The 18,118-nt window shown below is 48.4% G+C and overlaps 6 protein-coding genes across 6 annotated transcripts; 3 read left to right on the top strand and 3 right to left on the bottom strand.

Annotated features, from left to right (window-relative positions):
* Window positions 1–590: 590 nt before the first annotated feature.
* F9C07_2771 (3-polyprenyl-4-hydroxybenzoate decarboxylase) lies at window positions 591–1,337 on the top strand (the record flags this gene model as incomplete). The annotated part of the gene is made up of 1 exon (XM_041284764.1): window positions 591–1,337. One exon carries the CDS (start codon window positions 591–593, stop codon window positions 1,335–1,337), a length of 747 nt encoding a protein of 248 aa, XP_041142872.1.
* A 1,889-nt stretch (window positions 1,338–3,226) lies between these two features.
* F9C07_2772 (uncharacterized protein) lies at window positions 3,227–4,276 on the top strand (the record flags this gene model as incomplete). Its single annotated transcript, XM_041284763.1, has 1 exon — window positions 3,227–4,276. The coding sequence occupies one exon, from the start codon at window positions 3,227–3,229 to the stop codon at window positions 4,274–4,276; it is 1,050 nt and encodes a 349-aa protein (XP_041142871.1).
* Window positions 4,277–4,656: 380 nt separating this feature from the next.
* On the top strand, window positions 4,657–6,762 carry F9C07_2277578 (60S ribosomal protein eL8). Its single transcript, XM_041289790.2, has 4 exons — window positions 4,657–4,744; window positions 5,016–5,090; window positions 5,153–5,662; window positions 5,718–6,762. The coding sequence occupies exons 1-4, from the start codon at window positions 4,742–4,744 to the stop codon at window positions 5,916–5,918; spliced, it is 789 nt and encodes a 262-aa protein (XP_041142870.1). The 5' UTR covers window positions 4,657–4,741; the 3' UTR covers window positions 5,919–6,762.
* Window positions 6,763–6,777: 15 nt separating this feature from the next.
* Window positions 6,778–9,619, bottom strand: F9C07_2774 (putative spindle pole body component; the record flags this gene model as incomplete). The annotated part of the gene is made up of 3 exons (XM_041284757.2): window positions 6,778–9,220; window positions 9,285–9,493; window positions 9,560–9,619. The coding sequence occupies 3 exons, from the start codon at window positions 9,617–9,619 to the stop codon at window positions 6,778–6,780; spliced, it is 2,712 nt and encodes a 903-aa protein (XP_041142869.2).
* Window positions 9,620–12,320: 2,701 nt separating this feature from the next.
* F9C07_2776 (putative short chain dehydrogenase) lies at window positions 12,321–15,085 on the bottom strand (the record flags this gene model as incomplete). The annotated part of the gene is made up of 4 exons (XM_071511010.1): window positions 12,321–13,896; window positions 14,160–14,187; window positions 14,231–14,738; window positions 14,800–15,085. Coding segments are annotated over 4 exons (2,398 nt in total), but the record flags the coding sequence as incomplete, so codon positions are not given.
* Window positions 15,086–17,351: 2,266 nt separating this feature from the next.
* On the bottom strand, window positions 17,352–17,996 carry F9C07_2777 (uncharacterized protein; the record flags this gene model as incomplete). Its single annotated transcript, XM_041284750.1, has 1 exon — window positions 17,352–17,996. The coding sequence occupies one exon, from the start codon at window positions 17,994–17,996 to the stop codon at window positions 17,352–17,354; it is 645 nt and encodes a 214-aa protein (XP_041142867.1).
* Window positions 17,997–18,118: the final 122 nt, after the last annotated feature.

Below are 18,118 nucleotides of genomic sequence, written 5' to 3'. Positions count from 1 at the left end.
GTGGATACGACTATATAACAAACTTAGACAAGGGGCCGATCTCTGTATGCAACAAGCTGAAAGCATCAAAGTTTACATCGTAACTCCATTCTACTTAAATAATTATGCCCCCTGTCTTGTGAGCTATGGCATGCACGATACTATAGTCCATGCATAACTCGACGTCAACGTGCAGTCGGAACAATCAGCGGATTTACCCCAAATTGGAGATCCCGAGACCACGACGTCCTCCCCAAATTTGCTATTGATCGGCCCCGCAACCGAGCAGCTGACGTATAAGCAATGGTATATCTGAATAATCTGTTGCAAAATAATTAAATGTCGTCATTTGGCGTGGGCTTGCCAAAGCCTGTTCTCCAAATCTTGTTCTGGCCTGGATAGGCTCTGGATATCACGGCAACAATATGGGTAAATAATTATCAAAATGTTGAGGACATTTCCCGGTGTATAACCCGGAATCCACAAGAGATATAGCTATAGACTAGATCTGTTCGTCTGTCCTATAGTATACCCGCATAGGTATACAGTATAAGGCCGACTCTGCAGTCCATCCCGAACTCCAACCTCAAAAAACCAACGTACTGTACAAGATGGGCTGGATTGGCAGTGCCATCATCGTCCTAGTAGGGAGCCTTCTCTACTTAACAAATCGTTTCCCCAATCTACGCATATCGCCTTTCTCCCACAAATGGGACACAAAAGCATCAGCCTCGGCAGCCACAGAACCAAGCCCACAATCCACACGTCTTCAAACCCAACCAAACCCCCCAACCCGGCCAATGCGAATCATCGTCGCAATGACAGGGGCAACGGGGGCAATCCTGGGCATCCGCCTCCTAGAACGCCTACGAGAAATGAACGTCGAAACGCACCTAGTCATCAGCCGCTGGGCGGTCGAGACAATTAAATACGAAACCAAGTATACAGCGAACGACGTGCGTGCACTTGCTACCCGATGCTACCCGGTGAATGATGCTGCCGCAGCTATATCCAGCGGCTCGTTTCAGGCAGACGGGATGATCATCGTGCCGTGCAGTATGAGGACGCTGAGCGCCGTGCGCACGGGATTCGCCGATGACTTGATCTGCAGAGCGGCCGATGTAACGTTGAAGGAAAGGAGAAAGCTTGTATTGGTCGTGAGGGAGACGCCGCTTAGTGGTATTCATTTGGAAAATATGTTGGACCTTACCCGTTATGGAGCGGTGATCTTTCCGCCTATGCCTGCGTTCTATACGATGCCTGAGAGCGTGGATGATATTGTTACGCAGAGTGTGGGGAGGATGTTGGATATGTTTGGTTTGGATGCTGGGAATTTTGAAAGGTGGGATGGGTTCTGATCGCATTTGGGTGGTTGCTTGGTGTTTTTATAGAGTTTGTCTTTCTACTGTCCGTTGGTGTGGGAATTGGCAGGGATCATGTGCATTTAATAGTCTACGGCAATCAATGTTCATATAAGACTAGTATCTGCCTCTTGCATTCACCCTTATCAGTGCCGATCATGATATCCCGATACACCAATATAGGATACTCGGGCAAAAAATTCCATGTCCAATTGCTCTCTATGCTTTGACACATACCCAGATGTGACTTGTGGACTATGGCAGATGAAGAAGCGGCATCATATCTCCAACTGTCCCTATTCGTGGTGGAATAACCAAGGCAAGTGGCTTTAGATCATCTAGGTTAGCAAGATCTGTTCTGGAACATATAGCTCGGGAGTAACAGGGCCTGGGGAATAGACGTTGGGAAGTAGTGCTTACTGAGGGACGGGTTGCAAGAATAAGTCCGCAGAGCTCTGTTCCTCAGTAGTAGTAAATTGCAACGCTGCGTACATAAATGGACATTCATTATTTGGGCAAAGGGTAATATCAGAGAGGACCTATGGTTGTTTATAACATTACGTATTCTTCGATTCTCTTGAAGAATATTAGGGTAATCTAGGCAAAGTTGGACGCCGAGCTATATAGTTGGTATTTTTCTTTTCCATTGTCTGTATCACACAATAGCAAGCACATTATCACTCTAAGCAATCTAGTAGCTGCCTTCTAGCTCTAGACCTTTCTACGTATGCACTTGCATATGCTAGGTCTTAGACATTGGTAGTATAACCTTCCTTCTATTAACTAGGGTTCAATTCACCATACACCGATAAACCAACCAAGAATTGCAGACCCTAGGTGGATATGATTCGATAATTTTTGTGCAGATCAACTAACTCCAAGCATATGTTACTCTATACTCCGATTTATATCGCATTTATGGCTCAGTCCCAGTTGATCTGACTTGAAGACTCACACATTAATAGACATAAGCGCTCACCCATACATGATCAGCCAACTTCCCGTCATCTGCAGACATTAATAAAGGTTACAACAATTGCATCTTCCCTGACGGAGTATGCTCCGGACATCTCAATAAATGAAGTGAAACAGAAGACGGCTTTCGGAAGCTGGCTTTCCGACACTGGACAATTGTCGAGTGGGAACCGCCATTCACTAGCCTTGAAAGGCAACAGAACAGCCGAGAGGGTCCCAGAAAAGTGCCCCGGAGCCCAACATTGAAGTCCTCTATTGGACTCGGCTCTATGGCCCTTGTCGATCTGCAGTGGAGATGCCTCTTTAAGGACCCAATGGAGAGACAATACTAATCGGCCTCGGCTTTTGGAATAGAGCGAAAGTTCCGAGTGAGGCCATTCGTAGTCACCAGAACATCAGTGCAATGCATTACTCCGGAGTAATGCGACAAACTTCCCTGGAGACATCCGCCATGGTGGAGCAAGCTTTTCGTACTGATTGGTCTAGTCGTCCAGCCATACCCGGGGTTTGATTATGACAGGGCGCGGGTCTGCTGACCAGGCCCACGCCTACTGCATGATAGCAAGATTCTCCTGAGCTATCTGTTAGAAACGAATTCATCAACATCGGAGATGACTTACCATACCATTACTCCGATGTTTCATTAACCAGTCACTGTCTAAACCATGTTTCATTGGCTGGTGATCGTTATTCGGAGGTTACCAGCGGTTATGTACTGCTTGAAAGTTTCGGCAGAGTAATAATGGCGTTGCTAACGGAAGTGAAGTGGAGCTTAAAGCTATTTAAATAGCATCGAAGCTCCTCGATCACACCATCGCTTTACGGGATCTCGCCATCCAGTTCTTCTTTGATTGATCCTGACAAGTTTAAGCTTATCGATCCAATTGCTATACTCAGCCCTATACTTCAAGATGCCCCCCCGTCGACTTCTCCTGGTCAGCTATCCCCGTACAGCATCCAATCTCCTCCTAAGGATCCTTGCTCTTTCAGATCAACCCAATGTCGTCGCCAATGAGCAGGGCGGCTACTTCTTCATGAAAGCTTATACGACTGCCACCAAGGATAGCCGCGTTTACAGGCCAGGCGACCAGTGGACCACCGAAGAGTGCGATGAAGTCCGGTCTGCCTTCCAGGAATGTCTGAACGCGCTGGAGGACTACAGCAGCCGTGCCGAAAAAGAAAATAAAATGCTGGTCACCAAGGAGCATGCTTTCTGGCTCTGCCACCCAATGGCTTTCAGTCGGATGATCCACGGCACGAATGGTAGCTATGACTCCCTTTTCCGCCTAGAATTCCCAGCCACCTACGGACCCTCCCAGACTTTCTCCCCAAACAACGAGACCGTCTTTCCGGACGAGTATCTGCGTACCTGGCGCCTGGCGTTCATCATTCGTCATCCGGCGCTGGTGTTCCCATCACTTTATCGTGCAATGATAAAGATGGTCGAAACAGGTATTATTCGAAAAGAGGAGCTGCCTGGTGTCTTAGGGACGAACATGTCGTTGAAGTGGACTCGGATGCTCTACGACTACGGCATGGAGAGCAACGACTCTGACTCCAAGCCTTTGTTACTAGATGCCCATGATGTGATTCACAACCCACATGTGATAGCCCGATTCTGCGAGCTAGCGGGCCTGGATCCCAACAAACTCAAGTTTGAGTGGGAGAAGAAGTCAGATGCTAACGGTGCGCCCAGTAACGGAGACCCTGTGGAACAGAGAGAGGTTACTGGGGAAGATGCACGCTTTCGTGACCAGCGAGCTCAGGCAATCATGCTCTCTAGCTTAGCGGGATCATCTGGGGTTCTGAAAGATAAGGCGCCGGTGATGTTGGACGTCCCCACTGAGGCGTCTAAATGGAGGGAGGAATTTGGTGAGGAGACCAGTCTTCTTCTTGAGAAGGCGGTTCTGGAAGCCATGCCAGATTATGAATACCTGAAGGCTCGGCGTGTTCAACTGTAGATTGTTCTTGGATACTGTGACGTGGGAGAATAGACCTGAGAACAGCGAAACTAATGCAGAGAACATGGTGGTTGGCAGGCAACGATTTGGTAGTCCAAGATATCAATCAAGACAAAGTCTAGAACAAAAACAATAGGTTACTAATACAAACGGTTGGTTCACAATTGAGGGAATGGAAGAAAGTTGAAGTGCTATTGTATACTGGTGAAATGCGACGAATAGGAGTTGCAGGGAGAGGCTGCCCAATAGGGAGGGAGGGCAGGAGGACATGAGGGCTAGCCCTAGGTCACGTGGAGAGAGGATATCGAACCGGATCGGCTAGTGTATTTATCCGCACTAGCGCGGCCCACGCACGAAGCGACTAGCTTTTCTTTTCTGCTAAGCTGAAATTACTTTGAACTTTCCCTTCTTCTTCTCTCCGTCAATCCCGTCACCCAGCGCCGTTGCGGAACTCAGTCGACAACAATGGTAAGCATATAACGTCCAGTTGATTTAGTTGTCTAGCTTTCGAAAACCTCTGCGACATGTCGTGAGACGATCTCGTCGACTTCATTTCGCAAGTCTCGAAGCATATTCCGCTGTTCGCACAAATCCTTCGGGATGCGAGCGTCAGCGATGATTTGGCTGGAGACATTGGTCTAGTCGTTGAAATATACACTAGATCAGTGTTCTCTCTAGAGTTCAAAGAAGATGCAGCGTTGGTGGACACGATGTGCTGATCTTCTTTTCTCAATGATAGCCTCCCAAGTCCGGAAAGAAGGCCGCCCCTCTGCCCTACCCCCAGGGCAAGGCTGGTTCTAAGAAGGCCCCCAAGGTATGTAGAGAGAAGCGCCCACCCCTAGCTAGGAACCATGGTAGATGCTAATCTGCAGCCAGAACCCTCTCATCGAGAAGCGCTCCCGCAACTTCGGCATTGGCCAGGACATCCAGCCCAAGCGCAACCTCGGCCGCTTCGTTAAGTGGCCCGAGTATGTCCGTCTTCAGCGCCAGAAGAAGATCTTGAACCTCCGTCTCAAGGTCCCCCCTGCCATTGCCCAGTTCCAGAGCACCCTGGACCGCAACTCCGCTGCCCAGACCTTCAAGCTCCTCAACAAGTACCGCCCTGAGACCAAGGCCGAGAAGAAGGAGCGTCTCCACGCTGAGGCTACCGCCGTTGCCGAGGGCAAGAAGAAGGAGGATGTCTCCAAGAAGCCCTACCACGTCAAGTACGGTCTTAACCACGTTGTTGGCCTCGTTGAGAACAAGAAGGCTTCCCTTGTCCTCATCGCCCACGACGTTGACCCCATTGAGCTGGTTGTCTTCCTTCCCGCTCTCTGCCGCAAGATGGGTGTCCCTTACGCCATTGTCAAGGGCAAGGCTCGTCTCGGTACTGTTGTCCACAAGAAGGTAAGATCGCTCTTCACCTCATGGTAATAGTTCATAGCACTAACTCGACTATCAGACCGCTGCTGTCCTCGCTCTGACTGAGGTCCGCTCTGAGGACCAGTCTGAGTTCTCCAAGCTCCTCTCCACCATCAAGGAGGGCTACACCGACAAGTACGAGGAGTCCCGCCGTCACTGGGGTGGTGGTATCATGGGCGCCAAGGCCGTCGCCCGCCAGGAGAAGAAGCGCAAGGCCGTTGAGTCCGCTGTCAAGATCTAAACTAGTCCAAATGTCTAGTCTAGTTCCGCAATGACGGGTTTCCAAACGATCTTAATGACAAAATATCGCGCTCTTCCGGATACCAAAAATTGGGATTAATTGTTTAAAAGCAAATCGCGGCCACGGTTTCTGGGAATGGTGTTGAAGGCTCGGTTAACTTATTGATGGCATAATAGCTTAGATGGGTGGAGAGCTTCTGGCACCCAATCCTCAATCCCAATCCATCTTGATGGTCCACTCTGTTTCTTTCACTCTTATGTACACGTCGCAGATACCCATGAATGCTATTTCACACTTCAACCCAATCGCCCTTGTAGTCACCCTTCATCTAAGCATTCATGTGAGGTCTGCTCTTGTAGATACAAGTCTTATAAATAATCCACGCCCTGAACCTTTGAACTTCTCTTTCCCTCAATGCTTGGGAGACAATGTGGGGCTCGACTGGATTGTTCATAAATGATTATAACCCGGGGACCCATTCCCTTCCCCTGATAATGCTATGCCCGTACAATACACCCCAGTACACATGGTGAAACATCTATACATCAAAGACACCGTGTTCGTATGAAGTCAAACCCAAAATAAAATGCAGCCAGACAATGCCCCCCTAAACGTATTTTAATGATCCCAGTGAAGCCAAGCAAATCCCACAATCTGAAGCGCATTAAACAAGCAATTAAGAGTTAGCCAGCCCACCCAAGCCTAAGGAGCACCCGCCAAACCGTATGTAAAACAACAAGAACGCGATAGAAGGAGGATATAGAAAGAGGGTCAGAGAAGGAGGAAACATGAATTCGTTCAGTCATTAGCGTTGAGCAGGTGGTCGCGTGAGTCCTTGCCTAGCCTGCATCATTTGACGTCAGAGATGATCCATATTTTGGGCATCGGAAATACGTACCTTCATTTGTTCTATCCTTGCTTTAAGCTGGCTTGTCACCTCGGCAGCTCGCTTCCAGTTCTCCGCTGGCTCTGTACTTCTCGTCGGCTGGTCATCTCCTGACGCGTTGCTAGAACCCAACATTGAAGACCGTGTAGGACTACCCATTCCGGAATAACCGGTGCCAAAGGTAGGGCTTAGCTTCCGTCGGCCGAGACCTCCATCTCTGCTGCCCAGGCCTGGAGATTCCAGACCACTATTCTCCTTCTCTTCACTTGGGCTGGCTGAAGCATAACTCCTTGGTCTTGAGCTCTCGAATCGTGACCCCGAGTGGTAACCACGTGCCAAAGGACCGTGGCCATTGCTGGCTGTGTCCTGATAAACCGATCCAGCGTCTCCATATGCCATGCTAATCCCTTCCGGCAGAGTGTTGGGCGGGCTGATAGCGCTAGCACGAAGGGCCCTTGCTAACTCACGTTTCAGGCGGTCAATTTCCCGCTGTTGCTTCTGAACGGTCTGTTCTGCGGTCTCTGCATCACTCCGAGCCCTAACAAGTTGTGTTTCCTTGGCCTTGATACTCAAAACATCCCTCGTATGATCTTCAATGAGCTGTGCGTTCTGATCCTGAAGTTCTGTCACTTGAGACTTCAATTTGGTCCTCTCTGACTTCAAGTCTTCAACCAACCGGGTAAACTTCTCCTGCTCGAGACGCAATTCCTCTAGCTCGGCCCGCTCAATGGCTGACATTCCGGTCAGTGGAGGCGCCGCTGGTGGAGGCGAAGGCTCGCGAGGAGCTGCTGGCTTGGCGATAGGACGGCCTGCAAGTCCTCTACCAAGACCAAATTTGGGAGCAGCAGGAGCGGCGGGTTGCTCCTCGGAAGGAGGAGAAACAACCCGTCGTTGTGGCGATGCTATACCTCCGGGGCCTCCCAGCTTTTTCTTCAGACCAGAACCTGGTGCAGGAAGCCCACCAGTCTTGGGACCGCCCAATCTCGATGGTACTGCCTTCTTAGGAGGTGAGGGTGCAGGCGCTGGTTCTTCAGGTGGTGACGCTGCCGCAGCTGGAGCGGGCTTTTTCATTCCCAATGCTGGCTTTTTCCCACCGACAACTTTCTTACCAGCTGCTGGCACAGCCTTGGGTGCACCAACAATAGGCTTAGGTCTGTCTTTCGCTTTGACCTCGGCGGTTTCAAAGAACTCCTTAATCTTCGTCTTCCTGATATCATCAAGACCCTCTAGGTAGGGGTTCATCGCCCGCTCGCCCATGATCTTCATCAATGTACCAAGGATTTCAGCTCCTCCTGATCGGTTAACCTCACTGGATTCGGTAAGAAGCTTAGTAGCCGCTTCAGCAATCGACTTGACCTCCGCTTTCGATGGGACATCCCTGGTGGTACGGAGACAACGGATAAGGAATTTGAGGGTTTCTTGCTTCACTTGCGGATTCTTATGCTTCAAAAACTCAAGGATCTCTTCCAAGCATTCTGTCAAGGTAGTCGATGCGAAGACCGAATCCAAGGCTTGGCCCAGTGCCTCTGCGACGCTCTGTTTCTTCTCCTTCAGGCGCTCCAGGATAGGAGCCATGATGGTTGAGCGATATTTGCCGAATCCGCTCCGAAGGCCTTTAGCAAGTAAGTCGACACAGTTGGCAGCGACGGTCACAACCGCGATATTGGCGTCTTTCATGCGAGCCGCTAGTGCGCGTACAATATCGTCAAATGGCCCATCCTTGATTCTCGGTACATTCAGTGCTGAATGAAGAGCATCCAGTGCCTCCTTCCGGTCTTTCCATTTCGATGATGATAGCTGCTCGTGTAGGTCTTTAGGAACTTTAGGCATCACGTCAACAGGTTCTGCGAGGTCAAAAGCATCAACCTCTTCACCGTCTTCATCCCCGTAATCTTCACCACCGTCTTCGGCTTCACCATCTTCAGCGGCTGCGCTGGCGGTAGCCATTGCGTCTTGCTGGGCTCTAGTTAATCTCTCTTGCTTCGGTGGCGGCTCTTGTTTGACATTTTCGAAGAGTTTCTCTAAGTCGGTTTGCTGGACCGGCTTTAGTTCGGCCCAGAAAAGAGGTTTAATGGCCTCTTTCAACCACCGGTACATTTCCACTGTGAGACTTTGCGCTTCCGCGCGAACATTCTTGTCTGCATGTCCGAAGACCTTGGGCAGGGCCTTAAGGACCGGTTTGGGATCAACAATTTTGCATCCGAAGTTGTGATAGATTGTTCTCAAGCCAGTCAATGTCGCAGCAATAACCTTAGGTACCTTGTGTGATAGCCCAGGCAGCATCTCTTCGATCACGGGGTCTGCTTTATCTAATTCCACTAATAATAGAAGGGCTTCTTGAGCGTTCGTCTTTGCTGCCGGTCTCGCGGACGGAAGACCCTTTTCTACAATGGGAAAAACTGTGGTAGCACGAGACCTTTTCGGAGAAACATTAGCCACCCCCATCATAAAGCAGTATAGACCATCCAAGAGCATCATACCTTGTGCAAGCCTGAACACCTCCGAATTTTAAGAAAGCGCAGTAGGCCGCGAGGCCATCTTGTTGGGCCGCGACATTGGAATCTGCGACAGCTCCTTTCCATAGGCCCGCGTCTTGGATGAATGGTGTGAAAACGGGATCTGATTCATCTGGAGATTTCTCGAACTGTTGTTTGGCATCTTCATACCCTCCCTTACGTACTTTCCAGTTCTACATGGTAATGACGAAATATTAGTCCACGGAAATCGAGTTAAATTGTCGACGGGCGGGACTTACCTTGTGCGTAAATCGTTCGGGCAATGGGAGAGAGGAGAAGTCCTCCTCTCCGTCAGCCATGATGAGGCGATTTAAAGTGTACTAGAAGAGAGTCAATTAGTCAAGTCCTGAGATCTGCGGAGGCAAATGTGCCATCTATGTGCGATCTCTAGGGTAAGAAGCGCAGTGAATCTCGTCTATATACTCTGGTAGACAAAAGACACACACAGAGATTGAGGATTGGGTAGATTCTCTCTTCTGCATCGCACCCACCTTAAGCTTGCAGAAGGTTGCAGGATCCGTGCGGTTGGGCAGTTAACCGTATGTTTAGCCACGCACAACGGGTATCCGAAGAAAAGTATAACACAATGTCGAAGAGTGTCAGAATGATAACGATCGATATCTTGCCGTTTAAAATAGCGACCGGACAGAACCAGTGGGGTCAAAGGGTAGATGGAAGTCAATCAAACAAGCAGAGTGGGAGAAAGAAAGAGACGAAGTAAACAACGGGCAAGTCGCTCCGGTGACTTCGCGACCCAAAACGGAGAGTGGACGGACTGGTCTTTTTTTCTGCCAATCTTTTCCGGCTTGTCTTCCCCGCGGATCAACAAAAACAAACACACTGTATTCTTTTCCTTTTTTATCCCTTGGGCATTAAGTTATTCACACCTCATATCGCTGATCACTTGGGATGATTTGATTTAATAGAGTTTCATTAACGACCCCTGACCCAAAAATTCATTCTTTGACCATCTGCAGAGTACTCTCTTTTGGAATAGTATATTCATCATATGATATACTGCAATATATTCCTAGACCTCTGGGGCAATTTCAACATGCACAATGGACCACGCTAGGCTAGTAGACAGAACATCTGGTGGGTCAACATTGAATTGTAATGAAAGTGAAAGAAATTCTGACAGGGCTGATAAGATGTATCACTCTGACCACATTAATCTTCCACGTTGAGGAGCCCCTTTTCATCGCATCTTCTGTGGCTGTCATTCACCAGGAGAATTCCCTAGAGACCATTTTCTTTACAAGTGATACTTAGCATTGGAAAGTAGTGACTATATACATATTATCGTCGATGGACGCTACACACTGACAGTTTCCTGAACTGCGAGTGATACATCCTTGAGAAGTCCAGAAACCACGCCCTAACATAGAGATAGTAGCTGAAACAAAGCTGTAAGTTACACAAAAAGGCTAGAACAAGGCACTTGTTGCCCCAGAGGAATGCGGGCTTGTCTTTTATATGGTAGAGAAAACCTCCGTTTGATAGCATACCAAAGCGAGACTGTTGCTAGAGGCTCATTTAGAAAATGAACGAAGAATATCAGAGCAGCTTAAGGCAAATAACGCATTTTGAATAATGTCAACGACATGCCAATTCAGCAGCTACGGATTCCCGTTAACATTGTTTAGGTCAACATCAGCCCTATCAACCCTACCCCTTCAAGCTGTCAGAACATCTAACCCTAAGCATAAAGCCTAAACTCTCTAGTCGATAGTCACATTCCCCAAAGGCCCACTAGTCTGCCCCGATCCTCCAAACTATGTAACCTCATATCCCCATTCTGGGTCCTCGCCATGCGGCGTAGTCACTTTCAGCTTGTTCCCTCCAACACCCCATGGACTATCCCAGTAGATGTTCTTATCCGCAGTACCGTTAGACTTCAGGTTAAAGTTGCCTTCTGTATCGGAAGAGGAGTGCGCCCCGCCACAGCTCCGGAAGACGTAATATTTTCCAGGCCTAATCTCTGTGCCGTTGACCTCGGAGACGGGCACTTCGTCTTTGTTGGGTTTGCCTTCAGGGTAGAACTTGCCCTAGAGTAAGTCGATGTCATCGATGACCAAGGTGCCGGATTTGCTCTTGTTTTCGTGACGGATCTCGGTCCATTAGGAAGTGGCTTTGGGACTCGGATCCATTATTCGTTATTTGCAGGTGTAGTTAGGTTGAATAGAGAACTGTAGCTAGATAAGGTATGAATGAGAGAAGCTCGAGAATTTTGGTTGATCGAGGGTTTATGAGCTTCTTATATATGATAAAATGATTCAGTGCAGTGTTTCATCGAAACTCGAGGCAGTTCAGCTGCGTTGAACTCCGGTGCGCAGTATACATGTTGCAATATGCTTCCTGAAAGCAAACATCGTCCGGCCGGAAACTATGCAATTGGAGAAGCCGTATCCGTGATATATCTCAGGTAACCTATTACAGATATACTTGCAGCGTGTAAGAGCAAGGGTGTTATGGTCTGAGGAGTCTAGACCTCTAGTGCTGGTTCTGGCTGCTGGAGTCTGAGCACATGCAACACTTCCATTGCACGCACATATGTACTAGCAAGTATGTGTCTTTAGATGGACAATTGGGGGTCGAAAGCATCCCAGTCAATGATTTCAAAGTCCATGCCCATGATATTAAACGGATCAAACACATCAAAAGGAGCAAAACTTGTCTGGCCAATAGTACTCTCAGTCTGCGTAGCCAGTAATGCTGAGTTTGTACCCGATGTGGCATCGTTTGCAGGTTGCAATTCGGGCGCCCTGGACGTCTTAGCGCTATTTAGAGTCAGATGTAAGGCATGAGACACCCGTCGTGCATCTCTGCTGGCCTGGGAATTCTCTACACAAACCTCGTAAGACTGTTCGAGAAGAGAAAGCACTTCTTTTTGTATGGCAGAATCGATAGTACCGGTCCAGGAGGCTTGTTTGCGATGGATATGTATCACCAGACAGAGCACCATGACGCCCAACAAAAAGTCGTTCATCGTGAAATTTGTCAGCATCCATTGTTCCGTGTGTAGTTGTCTGCCAGGTGAAAACTCCTTGTACATATTGATAAATTGACTGACAAGGCGCTTCGCGGCTTCAACGCAGGCCTTAGTACTATTAACATTACCCTGGACCATGTATCCGCGATGCAGAACACAGAGATTTTTCAAGCAAATAAATTCAATATATAGCCTGGTAATTATGAGAAAGGGAGGGTCCGCAATAGACTCTGAGAGAGGACGAGTTCGCAAGATATCGGGAATCGTTGCGTACGTTTGTCGGATTTCTTCGTCCAGCCGATGTAGATCAGCTTCAGACTGCTCCTTAAAAGAGAGCATGTATTTACAGACTTTGCTGAAGCTCGTAATTTGTCTATCCTTAACAATGAACCATAGCAACTTTGTAGGCTCAGTCTCGGGTCGAGACTCAGGCAAGACCTGCGTGTCCACGTCAAAGTCTGAGTCTAAGAGGTTTCTTGGGGACTTCGTGTCGCAACTCTCGAGACAAATGTTACTCGGTAGGCCCTGCTGGAAACTGATCATGATATCCATATGCTTACAGGCAGCCCAGAATCTCCTGCGCATTTCGCCTTCGAAAACACTCAGAGAGCCGAAGGAATCTGGATCGCGGTGGTAGCCCAATTCATACGCCATACGGACAACCATTCCCAGAATCATCCCGGCTTCTCGGGAAGGGTCCAAAGTTGTAAGATTCTTGCACTGCGCATAGACAGCGAGCGCCTCAATTGCAAGTCTTTGCGGTCGGTGATATTCCCCTATGACAAGACATTGTCCAGCAGCCGTGTGGAACTTAGGACTCTCGGGGAGTGCGTCCCTTTGTAGTGGGCGACCTGGGCCAGCCGTTTCCCTAGTAAGGGATGACAGACAGCATATAGAAAATAATATCGAAAGCCAAAGAGGATCGACTTTGGTTGGATCGGCCCAAAATTCTCTATATTGGCGCTGGAAATGGTAGGTGTGGATGAATGGGATTACGAAAGTCTCGCCTTGAAAGTACCAAGAGAGGTATCGATCGATATCTAGTTTCGATGGAAGATATCGAGATATGACTTGTTGCAAAGAGTAAATATGTGGTAATCCAAATATCAATTCAGTACCCAAGGTAGGAGCCCCCGGTGTAGCAAGCTTATTAACTCCCTGGCTATCAATAGAGCCACTCAGGGCCACCTGCAGCTCGTGAATGTCGTCCAGAATAGCTGACCAATGTGTAGAACCGACATATGCGGTATCATCAACCGAGTCACCCTGAGACTGGATAGTAGCAGCATCTACTGAGCAGCGGGACAAATCCGGGGGCACCACCTCGTGTTCTGATGGCAATTCCTTGTTACGCATCAATGCATTGAGCAAAGATTCCAGGTGTGTCAGCCTGCTCTCAATGGTGCTGTGGTCGCCACTATTAACCGTTGGCCCCGACCTCTGTCGATAAGAACAAGCGTCTGATTCATGTCTCCTAATGCAGCTACTGCATGGCTGTCCTCGATCACATCGAAGCTTAGACTTTCTGCATTGCTCGCACACTAGCGATGCTCTCTGCGGCTTTGTTACTTTCGCAGTCGAGGCCTTCTGGGAGGGATTAGGATTTGTACGAGCTCGAAATTTGCCTGTGAACCTTGCGATGTCGGACATTATCTCTTTAGAGTTTCATCTGAGAAAGATTGTTCATAGCGTCGTGATTTCGCAACATCAGTAGGATCATGAAATTAGTATGGAGTATGCTACTTGTTCCCACACCACCCATTAAACAGCCCCCAAACCTAGTGGTCACATGGATGATTAGCTGAGCCTTAGACTGTATCTGGTCAAGATTGATAATTACCTACTACTAAGGATGTAACTACCTTCCAACATCGCCTCAGTAATCTATACCAATGGATAAAGCGCTATATACAACTACCAGGCTTGAATTTTGTCCCGACGAATAACTTTCCCAGCGTCCTGATCACGGGCTCCTTCAACAACATCTCGCACAAATTCCGCCCCTATGACCGGATCCAATGCGCCTAATTTTTTATACAACTCCGGATTACCACCCAAGCCAGTCGCCAAAAACCCCGGCGAGATGCCAAAGACCTTGACGCCATCTTCTCGCAGAATCCGAACCCACTCGCACATCATCATGTTCATACCAGTCTTACTGGACCTATAGGCTCCAAAAGTAGGCTCTTCCTTGGGCCAACCCTTCGCAGGTGATTTGTTGAATCTGTACGAGGTATCCTCAGTCTCACCAAGCGCCGATGTACCGCTTGTGATGAACAAGAGTCTCGGATCGGACGATTTCAGGAGAAGGGGTACGAAAGTGTGAGTGAGGATGTGTGTTCCAACGGTATTGACGTTCCATGACTTTTTCCACATCTCTCGCATTGTCAGGTCTCCCGAGTAGAATTGGGTGTCCAGCAGTGCCCCTACGTGATTTGGTTTAGTTTTTTATCTAGTTTAGGTTGCAGCCTCTCAGGATTTACAAACCTGCGTTGTTGATTAAGATATCCACGCGACCGTATTCGTCGGCGACATGCTCGAATGCTTTTGAGATCGAGTCGTCGTATTCCACGTCGACTTGAATCGTTTTGACGACGCTGCGGCTCTGGGGATATTCCTCTTGCACTGCTTTAGCTGCAGCATTGGCTTTGTCGATATTCCTACCCCCGAGAAGGATGGTGTATGCTTTAGGTGAGCGCAGCAATGCCTTGACTGTCTCAAGTCCAAGGCCAGTATTGGCACCGGTGATTAAAACGATTGGGTTGGAGGACATTTTCGTTTCTTCGACACGATTGGTACTAGATTGGATTGCTTAGTGAAGAGCAGGTATAGGTAGCTCTGAAGACGCAAGCATTGCCTTTATATACTAGTAAGCATTTCTTGGTCCCGATATAAAATCAACTAATAGGCTCGGACATAAAAGCACTCCGATATATTTACTATAGAAGGTATGGATAATCATACCTTGGTGGGTGGGAATGACAGGGTTTCGGAGGAAGCCTTTCAGAGTTGCCTTTTTTGGAAACAAAGTCGGCCGAGCTGGACTTTCCGTATTTGGGCATTATCCATAGTTACCAGGTAGTAGTTGCAGGAGGAATATTCGATATAGATTGGATCAATGTTTGCAAACATAATTAGATTGCCAAATTACAAGGCTTTTCGTCGCTCGGACTCCAACACTTCAATATTCGAAAAACGTAATATGCTATCGTACCTAGAAACTATCTCCCATAGCCCCAACATAACCCTAACAAGGATGCACACAGTTCATATTCCAAACCTACATCCTACTTCAACTCATCACTTGTAAAAACCCGACAACTAGTACCATTACCAGAACGCAAGCAGCCCTCAGGGCAAGGATAAACCGGATCATACTGCCACAAAAAGTACGGATCGGTCTCATTCACAAGAACATCCCCCATCAAGACAGTCTGAGGCGACAAGTCCAAAGAAGCCTGAAAGACCTCCAACGAGGATATATGGATCTGGGATCAGCCTTTCCGGACCAACGTATCAATTGAAGTTCCGTAGACATATTCCTTAAACCCGGCCCACCGAATGGCAGAGGCGCACTTTCTGATCGTTAACATCTACCAATATGTCTCAGAACTCGAAGCATCGGAGACAGTCTTCTTACCATAGGACAGCTCTCAGCATTGGTATACAATGTTAAATCGACAAACGCAGCTTGAGCTTCAGAGGCTGTTAGGCGAAACCGACCATGTGGATCAGTCAGAACTGCCGTGCAGTTTGTGGTAGCTGCTATTTCTCCTAGAGGGTACCAATGCTCATCAGCAGTGAATGGAGAAACCACTATCTGAGGGTGGTTTGAGATGAGGTACCGTGTAAGGACGGGTTTCCGGTCTGGCTATTCTGGTTGACCCCGATACATATCAGATCTCCAAGCCCATCAGTATCAGTATGATTAACGATGGCAGTGCCAAATGCAGCGAATGGACAGGGAGAGCCGCTTAGTTCGTCCACTGCTTTGTTTGCCCGGCGCATCCAGTAAGCTCTAGTTGAGAAAGGAATATCATTGGCGATTAGAGTTGTATTGGGAATTGTACTAGATAGGATCGTCTGAAAGAAGCACAAGAGAATGGCAATGGGCAAAGTAAACAGACGCATTTTGCATATCAGAGAAGGAAATAGCTGCACCTTGAGTATGGTAGATCATGGATATGAAAAGGTCTTTAGGCGTATTCGCTATATATTGTACCGTGCTAGATAGCACTAGCATCATGAGACGCGGGGTCTTATCTATGTCTCCTGCCCTCGGCGACCTAGATAAACGTAGCCTGGCAGCATGGGTCTAATGCCTGATTCGAAATCTACTGATACACTTTAGTAAGTCGACGGACATATGTCTGATGTTGGCTGACTCTGAGCTACTATCAACTCTAACAACAGAACAGACACTAGAACTAGAGTCTACTTCGGGCTCCTTTGAAGGTATCCCTAGAACAGCAAGTCTTCTATACTCTTGCCTACGCAACTATTTCCAAAGAACATAGGTGTTCGACCCACAGAGATCTATTTGTTCCACCTAGCTCGTATATTAGCCAATTGCACCTTGACCGAAACCTGAGACACACTTTCCAGCCTCCAATGAACGGCGAATTCCTCCAGCGAGCCATATATGAACCAAATGTTAAGTTACAGGCCTATATGGATGCATTCAATCCGTAATGATCTACAATAAGCATATCTGAAACCCTACCTTAGTGCCAGATCCCAATTTTATAAACAAACTATACGTTGCCTTCCTTGAGCTTAATCCCCAACTAAATTTCTCGATCAACCTTGACAAGAGGGCAAAACCAGCTATTCGAAAAGCTTACATTTATATAATATGACTGGCCAATATGAGTAAGTGTTGCAAAGAAAAGACTAGTAGGACACATGCACAGTGAGATATAATACATTCAGAAAGAGTCGACACACATCACAGATAAAAGCAGCCCTCTGAGCCCAATATCTATCTTATACAATCAAAGAGAAATGCCAAAAAAAGACAAGCGGAATATATCCGCCTTCTACTGGGCCCTGGTACGCTCATAGACTAGCCTCCTAATCCGCCCGACGTGCTCTTGTCCTCCTAAGCTCTGGCCCTCGCCGCCCTCTGCTCTTCTGGCTTCCCTGCGCTCCCATTTCACAGTTCGCTTGGCCACGCGCTCTGCGTCCCGCTCTTCACGTGTCAGCACAGCCGGTCTGTCTTCAATTGCCTCACCGAACGGTGCAATGATCCTCTCAACGACATGGCGCACATGCCGGCTCTTCGGGTATCCCGAGGAGAACTCAATGACATCCCCTTCGCGCAGGGAGTTCTTTGGGTCGGACACAAGATATGTCGTGACCTTAGGATATGTCTTGCGAATGTGACTGTCCCACATGGTGTGGCGGTGGGCGACGCGGACAGTACGGTCCATGCGGCCAACGGAGACCACAGTGCCGGTCTTCAAGGTATAAGGGTAGTTGCGGAGGGAAGGAGGAGCCACTGAAGGAGTAGAAGGTGCTGTGGACGATTGGGTCTCCGTGGGTGTAGCAGTCGTCGAATTCAAGCGGCGGATTGGTGTCGAGATGGCAGAGTAGATGTGTGCGGCTGGGGATGAGGTCGATGTAGGTCTGACGATAGAAGAGCGGAGGGGCTGCATCGCCCGGAAGAGGTAGCTTGGACGCATCGTCGTACGAGTAGAGGGGTTCCCCTGTGTCTGTTCTGGATGCTTGTTCCTTGGGGTGCGACAAAAATCCGACCAGGTGGTTTCTCAAAGGTGCGCGTGGTCTTGTCGCGGATCAGGAGTGA

The sequence above is a fragment of the Aspergillus flavus genome, chromosome 2 (genome assembly GCF_009017415.1).
Source record: "Aspergillus flavus chromosome 2, complete sequence".
Lineage (NCBI taxonomy): Eukaryota > Fungi > Ascomycota > Eurotiomycetes > Eurotiales > Aspergillaceae > Aspergillus > Aspergillus flavus.
The sequence above is the reverse complement of the archived record's forward strand: the minus strand, read 5'-3'. Positions and strand labels throughout refer to the sequence as shown.

Excerpts from the sequence above, each read along its gene's own strand:
- F9C07_2277578 (XM_041289790.2), top strand. Across the intron at positions 5,091-5,152 it reads GTTCTAAGAAGGCCCCCAAG|AACCCTCTCATCGAGAAGCG; the intron begins GTATGTAGAGAG and ends ATCTGCAGCCAG. Across the intron at positions 5,663-5,717 it reads GTACTGTTGTCCACAAGAAG|ACCGCTGCTGTCCTCGCTCT; the intron begins GTAAGATCGCTC and ends CTCGACTATCAG.